A 16,862-nucleotide genomic window follows, 5' to 3' on the forward strand; every position below is an offset into this window, starting at 1 on the left:
GGTCTTGGACCCGTTCAGTTTCAGTGCCGAGGAGTTCATCCAGTTATGAATTTCCGAGAGACAGCTGTGAAGGTCGGGTGGGGATTGGTGCGGGTGTGAGAGGGTTACCAGCAGCTGGGTGTCGTCATTAGCAAATGTAATTAAAATATAAAACTATCTGCACCGTTTAGAGTAACTTTGACGAAAAAGTTCATCCGGATTACTTGCATTCTCTAAATTGGATTAATTATGTATTGTACATTTATGCTTCAGTATTTAACTCTAATCTCATTTTTCACAACAGGACTGATGGACGTCGTTGGTCTTTGGCCTCACTCCCTTCCTCCGGATATGGTACAAATACGCCCAGCTCTACAATCTCTGTAAGTTTTTCTGTATCAGTTTTAACTTTGATCTACATTTGATCTATTTATATCTAGAGTGCTAACCAAGTGAAGACCGGAGACAAAAAGATTCCTGGCAGGACCATGGCAATCTTGATAGCGCCAAGTTTTAATGATATTTTAAAAACATAATACATCATCCTATAAAGAATAAAGAGAGCATAACCTCAGATGGCCTTCCAGCTTGTTTTGGGAACTTCTGACTATATCAGGATTATGGTATGCTTTATGAGGATTTCAAAACATACATTATTTACCCAATATATAACCATTTGCCATTGCAGCATCTTTTTTTTCATATGGTCACTCAGTTTTCTGTTTGGCACATATCGGTCTCTGCTATGGAATAATATTGGGTATTGTATGAAGTACTGTAATGTTTCATTAACATCCCTTCAGACCTCTTTATAAACTTTATTGATTTTCAACCATAATATGTTTTAAATATTCTGCTATATACACCTTTGGAATCTAGAATTAAGACAAGTAAGACTCACATAACAAACACGAATATAACCTGTCCAACAATAACATTGGATTAGCATAGATTACATTTTCCTTTCTGCCTTCATTAAGGGGGAAGTTGTCCCCACAAAACATGTTTTAGCTGACTGTTGCACGTTGTATGTAAAATAAGAGAGGTGATCACTAGGAATTGATGAATTAAGATCCTCATCTGTTGGTTTTTAGATCTATATTGTGTAGAAGAGCACTTTAAAATGACTGGATTCGGATAAACCTAATATGTTTTAGTCAAACACTGCCATTTTAAGAAGGACTGTAGTACAACACAAGGGCTTGAAGAAACTATTGATGGAAGGATCTCCTACCATCTTGTGAAGTCGATTGTATTAAACAATAGTACCCTGTCCTCACAATAGATGGATGTTGTCATGGAATTGTATTATTGTGCTGATTTCGTTCACATTGTTTTTTGTTAATCTGTTGAATAATAAAATGTTTATACATATGATTTGAGCATATTTTGGATTTGAAGTGACTCCCACACCATGTACTTGGTTGTAAGGTTTTATTTTCCTGTTGATGGCAGAGTAATGTGCTGTTAGGAAAATATGAGCTACTGAATAGCAAATAGGAATGTATTTCCCTCATATACCCGTGATGCTCTGTTGATATTGAAATTGACCATCTGACCCTATTTCTTCTAAATTATCTTTGGGGAATACGACTCTAAACTAATCCATTTGGAATGTTGCCTGGAGAGGAGCAAATGTGTGTCTTTGCTTGCTTGTATATTGTTCTGTAGGCTTGGCATTTAATGCTTTGCTATGTCTATTTTGGTACCCATTCAGGCCCATGTGGGTATGGCTCACCTCAAGAAATGAAGCTTACATCCATTGAAACCTGGGGAATTTAGAGCTATGTTACAGTTCGCCATCAGTGCTAAGGTCCTTGAAACAGACTTCATTTATTAGTGTAAATAGCACATTGGACTGGGCAGCTACGAGTCCGATTTTAGAGCCAATAGTGGCAAGATTCTAACTATGCAAGATCTAGTTTAAGCATGAAGCAATCATCATACTACTTTACCTATTCACAGTGTTAGACTTCATTGGTCACCATGACAGCTTGGAAACTAGATTTCGGATTTGGTCGTCTAATTTTTCATGATGGAACACAGAACCTTAAATAGGGAAAACGTGCATCACCATGCCACTGTGCAGTAACATCTGAAGTAGTCAAATGGATATTCATACCACCAGTGATTTCAGTGCTTAACTCAAACAACTAGCTTATGTGATTGACTGCTTGCAATATTAATGCATATATCATATAGACATGTACTATAGACTTAATGGCTCAGACTCCACAAGAAAAATTACCTTATGCCCGCACATTGTACAAGAATGGATACACAAAATGATATTAGATTAATGGCACAGAATCAAAATCACAAAGTTGCCAACCAAGTGATGGACAAATATAACATCCTATGGACAATTAGAATTGACAATGAAATACCCTTCTTTTGTCTAAATAAACATTGTGTCATATTTAACTATGGTGTTACTATATGATCACATCTTTAAAGCTCCAAGTCTTTTTGAATTTTAATGAATTATTTGATCTAACTTAGGTCTTAGAATACAAGATATAACATTTTATATGAAAAGATACAAAAACCTTATAGAAAAGTATAAAACTACCATACAAATAGGCAGAATAAATATTCCCAATGAAAGGGTGATATAATCTGTAGATATAACGGTTGGAGTAACTGAAGAATGTGGGAAAAGGCAAGGACAATCCATAAGCTTAAGAAGGCTTATTTGGTTTGCATGTCCTACTTTTGAATTGTGTAACACGAAATAATAAATATCACTGTGGTTGCTCCTCCAACTATAAAGCTTGTAGTTCGCTGGCGTTTACTGAACATCCACATCAAATTAATTCCTTTAACCATCACAGATCCTCACACACTTATGTGATAGTTCCCTAAATCTCCAACTTTCATCAAAGTAATAGTTTAAAAATGATGTGAGTGTTACAGATGAAGCGAGAATGGGCAGTGTAATTCTATTCAGTGATTTTCTATGAATTTCTCTAGTTTTTAGCCCTCCTTATTTTACCTTCCAAGATTTCTTCTAAGAAACATTCCAGCTGAAACGTATGTTTTTCCGCATTTTGGTGGCTTAGAACTAAGGGTGGGTGTAGTTGGCGGAGTACTACTCCGCTGAATTCCATGAGTGAATTCTGCAACTGCAACTTCGCTCCGTCTGACTCCCAAATAATAAAACAGATAAAATAACAAGTATCTCTGTCTGCACATGCTACTATGCATATAGTCATTTCTAAAAAGTGAAAATGAAAATTTAGCAAGCAGTAAGAGAGGTGATGATTTTGGGATCCTCCCTAACCTAGGAGAGAACCAAGCAGATGCCTTGAAAACAAAGAGCACATCTTGCTGAATGATTCGGTGGTGGTCCCATCCTCTTAGGACCACCCCAAGCACAGTTATGGGCAAAAATACAATCCCAACCAAAGGCCCTGCAAAGCATTATGCGACCCGATTAGCAGTGGGCAGTGAATATTATAGTATCCAATATCAAAATAATTCTACAAAGAGCTGCAGTTCCACTAGTCTTTACTAGGTGTCCCACACGAGTCAAATGCAAAAGCATTGAAACCCTTTCATGAAGCTGCAGTTCCACTAGTCGTTACTAGGTGTCCCTCATGAGTCAAATGCAAAAGCATTTGACTTGAGGGACACCTAGCAACGCCTTCTACTATACTCCTAAAACCTTGCATGAAAAAAACGAAATAGACCGAATTCCACTTGATTCCTTTAGATGCGATTTCTCTCCTTTCTCTCTTTAGTGACCCTCTTCTTACCTTCCATCCTCCGTGTGCTTTCTATTTCTTAGTATAGCCTCCTCTCAGTCTAATGCCCGTCGTATTCTCTCTTATTGTAATTCTACAAAAGACTAACCGGTCATTTCATAGATCACAACCTCTCCTGCTTTAAAACCCTGTACATGCAACCTAACATTCCCTAATCTCCCAAAGCCTATCTATCTCACTAAACATTCACCTGAAACCACATCATCTCCATTAATGATCACACCAACTGATAACATAATCTATGACAGAGGTACTGGAGTAAATGGTTGCAGTGTTTTATTTTCTTGAGAGCACATGACTAATTGTAATAACAGATGTTTAACAACTGGATTAACCACTAAGCTTGGGTTATGGAGTAGCGTGCTACTCGCCGTAAAGCGCTTCAATGGCTCATAAGGACTAGTAAGCGATATATAAATGAAATTACAATTTGCGCATTCCAATAATATAGTCTGAGGTAAGACACCCCAAATCTCCCTTGTACACTAATTGAGCACACTTGTGGAAAGGAACCCTAGAAAGTCTTCCTGCCCTCAAGCCTGAAGTTCTGCAAAAAAGGTGGGTGGAAGGATGAAGAGATTATTCTGTAGCAGATGAATAATACAGTGGAGGGCAATTATGTTTTCCCCTGTCACCATGCCCATCAATGAGCTGGGCAGCAGGGACAACCCTCCACTAATTGGATGCACCTAAACACTGGGGCAATGTTCAGGTCCCAGGCCAGCTGTCTATCACAAGTTATTATTCTCAAATACTTACATTGATCTGTCGTCATCTGGATGGGGACACAGCTGGGCAGCTGGAGTGGTGGACCAAGAAGTTGGATATAGGTGGATTTGTTTCAATTCACCATCACTCCTGATGCCTCCTCGTAGATCTTAAATATTCTGACAAGTCGCTAGAAGGAGGCCAGCTGGTTCTGCAGACAAAGGAGGATGTCAACTGCATAAAGGGATACCTCATCTTCCCTCCCACTCGGCCAAAGCAAACCATCCATCTGTGCATGTTTCCTAATCCACTCAGCCGAAGGCTCAACAGCCAACCCAAGAGGAGTGGAGAAAGGAGACATCCTTGCCTGGTTTCTTGCTCTCTGAGAAATGACAAAGACAACAGCATTGACTCTTACCTGTGCAGTCGAGTTATACAGTGCATGCACATAGTTCAGGGAATGAGGGCAAATATTTATTATCCGGACCACTTACAGTATGGCTGCCGAACCCTGGAAGTGGGACATCCTGGCTAAGGCCACCTGTATTCAGCACAGATAATGCTTAGTGCTTCTGCCTGGTATGGAACGATTTTGGTATGCTTGCACTTGCTTCCAAATCACCCTGGTTAACATTGTTTCCAAACGTTTAGCCAACAGCTTAGTTTCTAAATGTATGGAGTCAATATGATCCACAATCCTCTGACTGTTTATCAGTCTAAAGGAATTGAACCCAGATCTGTGACTGGGGGTGAGTGTCTGAAGAGGTTTGGTGCTCCGTCCATCATCTCCTTGTGTTTGATTTGTTCACCCTAAGTTGGCAGGGTATGCCCAGACGTGGGTCCCTTACTCACTTTGCCACTGGATTCAAACTAGCCTGGCTGGTAAGGGGTGTTACCCTGAAACCGGTCCCAAGATGCTTGTTTCTGGTTCAGGGAAGACATGGCTTGGCAGTTCGGGCTGGACTGTTCCCATGAGGCACAGGGTCAAGACTGATTTACATATAATAATAATAATAATAAGCTGCTTGTAGAGTGCACGGCTACCTCCGACGGAGGTGTTCCGGCACTAGTAGTGCTAATTGACCTGGGCATAGGGGCAGGGAACACAGTGTTAAGGGAAGAACAAAGAGCCATGTTTTTAATGCTCTCCTGAACATAAATTCAGATTTGATCTTCCTTAGATGTTCCGGCATAGAGTTCCACAGTTTGGTAGTTTTAACCGAAAAGTATCGGCCTCCGGTTCTGGCCCTTGCAAATGAATGACCAGAATATTGTTGTTATTTGATCTAAATGCTCTGTTGTTTCTGTATTTTCGAAGTCTTCGCCTCAGCTAATGCGGACCAGTGTCGTTCATTGCTCTATGGGCCAAAGTGAGAGCTTTATACTCTATTCTTCTTTTCACTGGTAGCCAATGAAGACTGAGCAGATGCAGGGGTTATGTGGTGAGGCATTGGCACGTTCTGCACAAGCCTAGCTGCAACGTTCTGGATAATCTGCAGCCTCCTGAGCAAATATTCAGGGAGCCCCAGATAAAGGCTGTTCACATAGTCAATTTGGGAGGTGACCAATGCGTGCACCACAGTCTTCCTACAGTCCATATGAAGATAATGGAGGAAGCTCCGGAGAGCCTTCAACTTCCAAAAACACTGCCCAGAGACATGGGCCATTTGCACTTTCCTAGACATTTGTTTATCAAACTTAAAGCCCAGATTCCTGGCAGAAGTAGCTGGAAGAGGAGGTGGATTTAACTCAAGCGGCCATCAGAGCTCTGGCCTTGGAATAATGGGTTGGTTTAAAACAAGACCTCCGTTTTATTTCTGTTTATTTTTAAGCAGTTCTCTGACATCCAAGATGAGATGTTTAAAAGACATTGCTTAAAATTAGCAAAGGCAGTCTTGCTGTGATCTTTAAAGGAGAACTCTAATTGTGTTGCATCCGCGTACGAGACGACCTTTACCCAATATTGCTCAATAATTGCCGCCAGAGGGGTGAGATACACAATAAAAAGCGTGGGACTTAAGGCCGAGCCCTGTGGGACCCCACACACAAGGGGGCTGGAAGTGGAAGCATGAGGGTGGAGGGTCACTTGCTGTGTGCACCCTTTTAAGAAAGAGCTAAACCAGGCTCAAACCATTCCTGTCACCTCTAGACCCTTAAGTCTATTTAGAAGAATCCTGTGTGACACCGTATCAAATGCTGCGGATAGGTCCAACAGCACCAGCATCGCACAGCTTCCTTGATCTACGGTTTCCTGGATAGTCTCTGGGACTTCCAGCAAAGCTGGTTCCGTACTGTATCCAATTCTAAAACCGGACTGGGAGTTGTGAAGATGATCGTTCGACTCTAGGAAGTCCCTAAGTCGTATCTCAACTTCCTTTCCTACAATTTAGGCCGGAACGGGAAGGAGAGAGATTATCCTGAAAATGTTGGGCTCTGTTGGATCTGCATCTTCCTTTTTCAAAATAGGCTGGACAAATGCATTTTTCTAGCTGGAGGGGTACACCCCCATCACCAGGGAGTTCTAGATGGCCTTCAATACCGGGTGGGGGCAAGTAGCTTAAAAAAAATATAAAAATATAGGTGGGTCTGAACTGAGGAGGTGAAGGATGATGAATTCAACCCAGATCTGTGATTAGGGGTGACTGTCTGAAAAGTTTCAGTGCTCCGTCCATCATCTCCTTATGTTTGCTTTGTTCATCCTACGTTGGCACTAAGTTGCTCACTTTACCACTGGATTCAAGCTAGCCTGGCTGATGAGGGGTGTTACCCTGAAACTGTTAAACAAAAGAGGGTACGCAGTTCCCCAGGGGAGGAAGGTTGGGTATGAACCAAGAGTGGGTGAAGGCACACCAGGGAGGGGAATACTCCCTGTCGGAACTAGAACCCTCACCCACCTAGCAAGCTAGGTATCATGCTTCATCATATGGGTTTTCTCCTCGTTGGGTCGGCGGTGCAATACTCGACAGGCACCCATAAAGGGGCTCTTTGGCGGAGATCTTTTGTTCCTGCCGTATGGTGCCATGGGTGTGAGGGCCCTTGGGAGAAGTGTAGATGTGGAAGCGTGGTGTATTAAAAAAGGTTAGATAGTCTACTATGTATTTTAATGACGTGGTAATCCACCTTGTTTAAAATAGGTGAAGAGAGGCTGCTCGCTGGCGCAATGATCCAGGGAAGTAATGCTCTACTCTATGTTAGTGGTCGACATGTTTCATGCTAGGTGTTCAGAATGATACAATGCATTTCACCAGGACCTAAAAATTATCTATAGCTATCTACACAATGTGGTTGGGGGAAATTATCCTGCCTACCACTGAACTCAGAGGCGGGCACGTAGTCTCACCACTTTTAGTGAAGCCTGCACAGGGATGACAAAAGAAACAAAAAAGAACGTATAGGCACAAGTGAATAAATTCATCAACCTGGACACAACAATCAGGGTTCATCTGGCTTAGGCAAGAAGGCTTGAGCTCTATACTTGAAACTAGCAGTGGTGAAGGGAGGATAATAACAGATGTGTAAAAAACTGACTGGTGAAAACGCAACACAAGTAAAGTAGTAAGGTGCTATATTCTCACCCTACTATAGAGAAGCGCTGGCTTCAACGGTCTTCTCTGTAAAAGGCACCTTCATCGTAGGTGCCCTAAGTCAAGGAGGGAAGGAGAAGGCAGTAATGAAGGAAACACAGGGAGACAAAATGCTCTTAACAGTAGCGTATCTCCCCAAGCGTGGGCCATATCAGGGAGAACAGTAGTGCTCGACTGAACCCACCACACCGCTCTCTCCACGAACTGTGGGCCATGTGGGCGAGGGGTCTTTTGGTCAGGGCGATTCTGGACTTGTACGCTGGACCCCATTAAATAACGGCCCACTTCGTCCCCCCATTTTGTTCTTTACCCTGAAACTGTTCCCAGGATGCTTGTTTCTGGGTCAGGGTAGACCTGGCTTGGCAGCTCCGGCTGGACGGCTCTCATGAGGCATAGAGTCAAGACTGAATTGCATATAGCAGGGTCCAAACTGGGGTGGCGAAGTGAGCTAGAGATTGATGATGGATTCAACCCAGATCTGTGTCTGGGGGTGAGGGTCTGAAAAGTTTTTGTGCTCCGTCCATGTGTTTGCTTTGTTCGCCTCTCGTAGATCTCTTGGCAAAGAGGCAGTATGTCCTGCCTCCCCAAATAATCTTAGAAAATTTTGGGAGAGCAGAGAGGAGTATTCTTTAAAGAGCTTGATTGGCGGGTTTTACCTGAATCGATGTCCATTATAGCCTCTTCTAGTGAGATGGGTTGTTCTAGTTCTCCACATTCATCCTCTGTAGGCACCCTAGCATTTAGGTCATTTGCCATGGGACACATAGCTTCTAATTATGTTAGGAGTTTGTTTCTGACACACTTCTTTGTAATCGGTGGTGCAGACCTCTGCAATCCCCAATGAGTCCATTATTCTTTGGCTGTCTGCATTGCTGAGTGTCAGGAAAGCATTAAAAGCTTGAGACAACAGATATAGTAGTTTACCATCCTTGTTCCCATCTCATATATTCTATATTTAAATAGTTTCAAGGACATGTTAGCTATATTCATATTTTTTGTTCTTTAAGCATCTGCCTTGACCATTCTAGCTTTCCATTTCCTACTTTGGTAAGCCCCCAAATTGGCCCATGCTCTAATCACAGTACCTGTGCCTTGCAGCCCACAATCTCTTGCACACTGCACTCCTTTTTTCCTCACACATATGAAAAGGCCTGTCCTCTGAATAGAGTTTTAAACGCCTCCCATAAGGTGAAAGGGGACAACACCGAGTTTTCATTATACTCAAAATAGTACTCAATTGTCTACCTTAGGTGGTCTTCAAGGGGAAAATCCTTCAGCTACAAGGCATTAAAGTGCCAAATGCCCGAGGGCCACTCCGTGATCCTGTCAACTGCATTTACACTGGAGCATGGTCACAGAACCACCCTGGGTAGAAATAAAACGGGAAACATCTAGACTGTCCCAGCATGTTTCAATTCTGACTGCCATTTCCCGATTTGAAGATTTGTAACTTCTGAACGGTTTATTTGAGATTCTATATTGTATCTACTAGACCCACCTGACCACTTCTATCTTTATCTGCAGAGCCAGGTGTGATGACTGAATCATCTTCAGGATCACATCCGTGCCTGTATGACCTCCCTCTCCGACCTCAGATTGTTTTCCCCACTCAGGTTCTGCCACAGTGACCACCAAATCAGGCTGGTGGAGCAGTTTTGCAATGTATTTGTCTTGCCCTGCTTCGGTGGGACTTTGTTCCCAACCATTGCTCCTAGTGACATGCAGAATCTCAAGGGAGAGGCAGTGTCACACTTATATATTCGTTTATTTAGTCCGGCTCGCAAAACCCAAAACATGGGTGCAGTCATGACAGACAAGACTGGTTCAATGGTATTTATTTAATGTCATCCGAGTATTTATAAACAGGCGATCGGCCCGTGCTATCTACTTGAACATCTCATCTCCATGTCTCGGGTCAGTACCCCTATTAATCTTGGATCTCCATGCCTTGTTGTGCCGCAAATCATCCCTCCAGCCGGTGTGTCCAACAGATAAATGGAGAGGCCCCTCCAGTTGAAAAAATGATCTAGTACCACCCCTTTAGCTCATAGAGGTCCCCAGGGGTAGACGGTCATGGTTTGAGGGCGAGTCTACTTTTAGAGTCTCTACCCCCGCCCACCCTCCAAGAGCTAGTTCAGTTCCAAGGCACCCAAAATAATTTCTGATTATGACCAGACTACTTCACAGGCCCTCATCTGTCAAACTGACCAGCAGGGCTCCTCATCCCCTCGAGAAACCACTGATGACTCCAAATCTCCCATAGAGGAGAAGGGACCACACGCTCTCCTGATGCACACTGTCTGCCTCTCTGCCAAGAAAATGTCTGGTGCCTCTTCCACACAATCATCCAGAAGCCCGTAAGACCAGCTTCAGGTCCGCCTGTGAACTCAGGTGGCCTCAATTTGTAGGGTCTCTCAATGAACTAAAGCCGTAATGAGAGGCCCCCCTCAGGCTCACTGCTAGTTCTCCTCCTAAGAATACCAACATCAAGCTGGTGAGGCTGAGAACAGTAGTCCCTTCAGTTCAACTGATTATCAATATGGAACTTGCAAGATCTCTAATATTGTCATCCCTAGTGAAGGACACCTGGAAGCTCAAGAGAATACAAAAGCAAGTGGTCAGACTGTGCTTAAAAGTAGAGGCCTATAACCATACATCCCAAGCCCTGTTCAGGTGTGTTGGGTCTGCTAGTTGATAATATTCATAGTCTTTCTCTGAATTGCTCTCTCAGTATCTGTGAACGGTCACTCCTCTGTACATCATGACACAACCTCCGATCTCGTAGTTCTTGTCTGATCAGCATTCATAAATACAGGAAGCACAGGATCAAAAGATTGAAAGAGCAGGAAAGTCGTTATTACAGTTCTTTGGAATCTCTCCTACCACCCCTTCCCAACTTAACGTCTTTTACTAAAGCACTGAAGACAAAACTGTTCAAAGAATCCTTCCGTTTTTGGATGGGCCTCTCTTCTTCCAAGTATGCTCTCAACCAGAAATGTACTAGTTTAAAGCCTGTTGATTAACCTATACTTTCCTCCTCATTCCTGAATACATTGCGAAGTGGCCTTTGTGACATAATAACCTCATATGCAGGACAGGGGCACAAGCCAATAGATTGAAACATCTGACCCCAAATTATAAAAAAAAAGTACCCTATTTCAGCTTCTTATACTACTGCATTATACTTTTGCTGCCCGGAGTATTTATACACGGATCACAGAGTATCGCCCTTTTGGAACCATCTATCCAACCGCAGAAACCAGTATGCGGTATTTGGAGTGAATAACACTACATGAATAATATGCAGGCTCTACAGGCCAAGCTGTGGTCCCAGCAGAACCAACGTATCTCCTCACAAAACTCTGCATCAATACCACTGTGTATGCAGCCCACAGGCTCATCGGAAACACCGCTGCATGATACATCCTCAACATAGGCCTTCGCATTGTAAGCCCTTCGTCGACGGCATCCTTGATGACAGACACCACATTGCAGCCCCAAAACTGCTTGAAACCACTGTTGTGCTACGCATCTTCACCCCAACACCTTGCATCGCCTCTGATGCACAGCGCATCCTTGGCACGGAACCTGCTAAAGCTCTGCAAACCAGGATTTACGGTACTATTGTTCAGCGGGCCTAACTGGGTCCCCATAGCTGGCCTGCTGACCATCGCGGTCAGGCTGAACTTGTGAATTTGTCCCGGTCCAGTACAACCAGACATTCACATTTGGCGCTTTGTGTTTGTTGACAATATTTTCTCTGAAGCCTTCAAATTCTAATTGCATTCATATAACGCTTTCTACTCCTGACGAGGCATTGAATCGATTTTATTGGTGAGTAGAACGCTACATCGGAACCCAAAAATGATTAGTGGTGAATTTGTGTGGGGAAATATGAAATCAATTTTAGAGGTGGACATGTTAGTCTGTTATTTGGATTGAAAAGGATAGCGGAGGGATAGAAGAGTGCAGGGTTTGCGTTTATATAGCACTTGCTAACCCTGATGACGTGTTGAAGTGCTTTTCGGGGCGGGTAGCACCCTACTCCGGCGCCCAAACAGGATTAGTTGGGAATTATTATAGGAAAATATTAAATTAATTTGAGTTAGTCTGTTTTTTGGGTTGAAACGATAGTGGAGGGATCGAAGAGGGATGGATTAGAATAGATTTTTTGGGGGGAGAACATAGCAGTAGAAGGAGGTTTGAGATGAGTAAAGGGGGAATTGGAGGGAGGAAGAATCAGAGGGAAGGGTTCAGAAAGGCTTGTTTAGGAGATCTGAATTGTAAAAGAGGTATCAGATGATGCAGGGAGGGCTAGAGGAGGGAGGGGTCTAGAAAGGGTTAATTTGGGGATCATAGTAGGAGAATGGGGTTTGGGGTGAATGAGAGAGTGGAGGGAGAGACTCATAGTTTTTTGGGGGATTATAGTAGTAGAATGGGGTTTGGGATGAGTGAGAGAGTAGAGGATATATTGAGAGAGGTTATAGGGTGAGAAATAGGGTAGTGCATTGGAAAGAGTAGTAGAATGAGGTTTGAGATTAGTCAGAGTGGAAGTGGAGGATCTATTTCAAGCGGTATAGAGTGAGATATAGGGTAGTGCATTGGAGATGCTGAATTAGAAGCAAAGTAATAAATATAAATATACATAAGTCCATGGAAGGCATAGTTGTATAAGGAAGGTAATATATGTAGATTTAAGTTGTATTTAATAAACTCAGACTTGCAAGTGTTGCTGTATTTAAAGTTACTTTATTTGTTTATTATTTTTTGTTTTTGTAATTCAATGGTGAAACAATTGTAGATAAATTATAATATGATAAAAGATGTATTTATACAGTCACCTATATACATATTAAACATAGAATATTATAACCTTAAGTAATATGTACATTTGTTAAGCAGAAATAACGAATATCTAAATATTTAAAAACATATTTACTATACATGTTTTTACAAAGCAATACTCATATGTAGGTACACATCTGAAGACTATATAAATGCGTGTATACAGAGGGATATGATGTATATTTATGTTTGAGTATGGTGGTTATGAGGGGAAGGGCTAATTCTTGAATAGTCTTCTGAAGATAAGGTAGTTATCCGTGGATCATATGTTTGGGGGTAAAGAGCTCCATATATTGACTGCTTGACCAAAGAAGGCTGTGCCCCCTGTAGTATTTTTCTTGTATGGTGGGATATTGAGATGAGGTGCCAATCTAGAGCGGAGGTTCCTTTGTTGAATGTATTTGGTGATTTTATTTCTGATGAAGAGTGGTCTTGTTCCATGTATCGCTTTATGGGTGATACAAAACAGCTTGAACATGGATCTTCTGGCAACTTGCAACCAATGTAGGGCTTTCAAGGCAGGGGAGAAGTGGGCTTGTGGCTTTATATGTAAGAGTAGAGTAGTCTGGCATATCTCCCGTTCTACTGATATGGAATTTTGTTATTTTAGTCTTGTTTTGGTTAACATTTTTTCTATTTTCTAAATTGGTGTGGTATTCTATTTGTGTGGTGTTTTCACTTTATTGCTGTTTGAAGTGCTGCATAAATACTGTACACATTGCCTCTAAGTTATGCCTGACTGCTTTGTGCCAAGCTATCAGAGGGCTGAGCACAGGGTAATTTGGGGTTTGCTTGTGCCTCACCCTGACAAAGATTGTGGTTGCTGCTTGAGTAGGGTTTTCGCCACCCCCAGCAAGTAACCAAAATTCTTACAGTAATGTTAACCCAATGTTACCTGGGAAAGAGGTAGGTCTCACAATAGTGAACAACTAAGTTAAACGTTTTTCAATACCAGAACATGTAAAACTTAAAAGGTACATGTTGTGCTTATTAAATACACTGCGCCCTGCCCTGTGGACTATTTAGGGCCTGCCCTAGGGGTGACATATGTATTAGGAAGGAAGGTTTGGGCCTTGCAAAATGTTTATTTTTCCAGGTCAAAATAGTAGTATAAACTGCAGACATAGGCTACAGTAGCAAAGGTTAAAGGGCTACTGGTGTGGGTGGCACAATGAGTGTTGCAGGGCCACTAGTAGCATTTATTTAGAGGCCTGGGTGGATACAGTACCACTTTATTAGGGACCTTGAAGCAAATTAAAAATACCTATTTAGTGTAAACCTGTGTTACCATGTTTAGAGGAGAGAGCACATGCCCTTTAGCATTGGTTAGCAGTGGGTGTACGGAGCCCTAAGGCCAGAAAAAACAGGAGGCTAGAAGGCAAACAGTTGGGAGAAAACCAATGCTAAAGTGCATGTGCTCTCTCCTCCAACACCATTAAATGATGAATATATAAAAATTACATTAATGTGCTACTTTAAAGCCAGATCAGAGGTAATGGTTAGAGCACATTTCAAAGATTAAGCCTTGTAATAATTTAGAAAGACTAGCCATTTGGAAGAGGAAATTGGCATCATCAAGTCACAGGATAGTGGCTTTGTTAAGTACTGTTGACCATTTCAGCAGCAGCCTTCTAATGATTAGCTCTTGTATCTGATAATGGTCTATTTCAGAGAATAGAACACAAACATTGCAGGCACTGACAAATGCCACTAATCTGTGCATGCATGAGGGCATTCTCTGTGCTCTGCAAAATCTGCACCTGGTTGATAGAGCTGCCTTGCACTTAATGTTTTTATGCATTTGGCTCTGTGACAAATGCATGATAGCAGCTGTAAAATCTTGTCCCCGCAGACCTTTGCAGTTAGTTCTATTTTGACAACTGTCAATAATTTCCATTTTTAATACTGCAACCGCAAATTTAGGGATTCCCTTCTCCATGACATCTCTAGATGTGTTCAATCAAACAGGTGTGACCTCTAATGTAGGCTACCATACATAATTTGACCCTGTTTACAACACTGCTCATTTCTGAATTTCTAGTCAAATATAGTTTGTTCTCCACCTAACACATTCTTTTCCCTGCATGTACATATTTAGTCTGAAATATTTAGTTATCATTGGACAGTCAGAATACAGAAACATCTAATTTCTGTAGAGAAACACCATCCCTTATGCCACAAAACATCCCAGTAACAAGTGCATTTAACAATCTAAAACACATACGTTTCTGTCTCCTCCCCCTCCCCAATAATCCTAACAATTTATGTGATCCTATCAAAGTCCTTCTTCAAATGAATAGGAAACTTAACTGTAAACATCATATTTATAAAAAAAACATAAACCTGTTTCAGTGGTATCTTAAGATTTTCCAACCATCCTCTCTATAGGGCCAAAACAATTCTTTGCAATCTTCTCAATATAGTGACAAATCCTTATTTCGCTTGGGTTATGATGCAGATAAAGATGGTCATACTTCAATTTTGTGCATTCCATGGGCCTTTCCTTGGGGAAAAAGCTACGAGCAGTTTTCCAAATGCATTTTTAAAAAAATCATTTCACTGGTTATTACCCCAAATTTCAATTCTTTACTCCACAAATATGAAATATGTTTTGCATATGTGTGCAGTCTATTATATTGCACAAGCTGAGGATGATTGTATACAAGGAATCTCTTTTCTTGTACCAGTGGCGTAACACAAACGGATGCCCCTCCTCGCACAGTGCAATGAGGGGCCCCTAAGTATCTAATATCTCACAGACACTCATTGACTTTGGCCTGAATGGGGCCCCCCAAGAGGTGGGGCCTCCTGCACCGTAGGGGCTGCCGAGGCTTGCATAACGCCCTTGTCTTGTATAACCCCCTTGTCTTTTATAGTAGTCTGCTTTCTTTTACTAAATAAAACTGTGGCAACACTTATTCCTCAAGCATGATTTAAATTAAAGGGCCGTTTGCTTCTTGAACTTAAACATGTATCACTTCAACCTCAATTAAGCTAATTTCTTGTGAGATGCAACTCCTCTTTTCTGCATACCAGGAAAACCCTTGTTGGGTGTGAAATTGACTAGGAAGTAGTCATAGTTGGCTTTCATGATTGGAGCATGGGTTTGTGCATAGAATCTGAAATAATTTTCTCCATGACCTTCTACAATTTACACCAATATGTTGTCCATTGTCCTTTCATCGCACAGCTGTGCTCTGCATAAAGTCTCAATCGTCACCCACAATTTTTGTATATAATTCACTTTTGGTTTTAAACTTCAGTTACCATGTTACTTAGGTTATAAACACTGTTGTTTATACCTTTTTCCAATTGTATAGAAATATTTCTGCAAAACACACTAGATGATGGACGGAATGTTGCACATTGGCAAAACATTCACCCCCAGTCACAGAGCTGGGTTTAATGCATCGTTATTTTGCTCACAACGCCACACCAGTTCAAAACTGGCCATATGCAAAACAGTCTTGACCCTTTGTCTCATGGGAACAGTCCAGCCCGAACTGCCAAGCCATGTCTTCCCTGGACCGGAATCAAGCATCCTAGGACCGGTTTCTGGCTATCAGCTGTCATCAGCCAGGATTGCTTGACTGGTCCTAGGATGCTTGTTTCCAGTCCAGGGAGGACCTGGCTTGGCAGTTCGGGCTGGACTGTTCCCATGGGGCACAGGGTCAAGACTGAGTGTGGTCACTGTTAATTTTCAGTGAATATGCACAAAAAATTATACAAGATTTGACATTCACCGAGTCCGGATAATAATGTCTTGTGAATGCTTAGCCAACTACAGGAATGAGATTTTATAGTTTATGATAACATCAATAGTCAACAGATCTTTTTATTTGTTTATTTGGAGCTTTCATAGAGCATCTAATGCTGACATTTCCCACTAATCTTATTAAGATTGTTTCTGGGGTGCCAATATTTTTTTCTAAATATATTGACAGGCACGTTCATAGGCTCATTAAAGCTTTTTGTTGTC

The 16,862-nt window shown here is 41.8% G+C and overlaps 1 protein-coding gene across 6 annotated transcripts in view; it reads left to right on the plus strand.

The window, feature by feature from the left end:
- MAST4 (microtubule associated serine/threonine kinase family member 4) overlaps positions 1 to 16,862 on the plus strand; it is a 1,958,993-nt gene that overhangs the window by 1,578,745 nt on the left and 363,386 nt on the right. For all 6 annotated transcript variants that reach the window (XM_078675181.1, XM_078675182.1, XM_078675184.1 and 3 more), the window contains one exon: positions 284 to 362. In XM_078675181.1, coding sequence (XP_078531307.1) covers positions 284 to 362 — 79 coding nt within the window. The remainder of the gene's footprint in view (positions 1 to 283; positions 363 to 16,862) is intronic.

This window comes from Lissotriton helveticus, chromosome 2_1, assembly GCF_964261635.1.
Source record: "Lissotriton helveticus chromosome 2_1, aLisHel1.1, whole genome shotgun sequence".
NCBI lineage: Eukaryota > Metazoa > Chordata > Amphibia > Caudata > Salamandridae > Lissotriton > Lissotriton helveticus.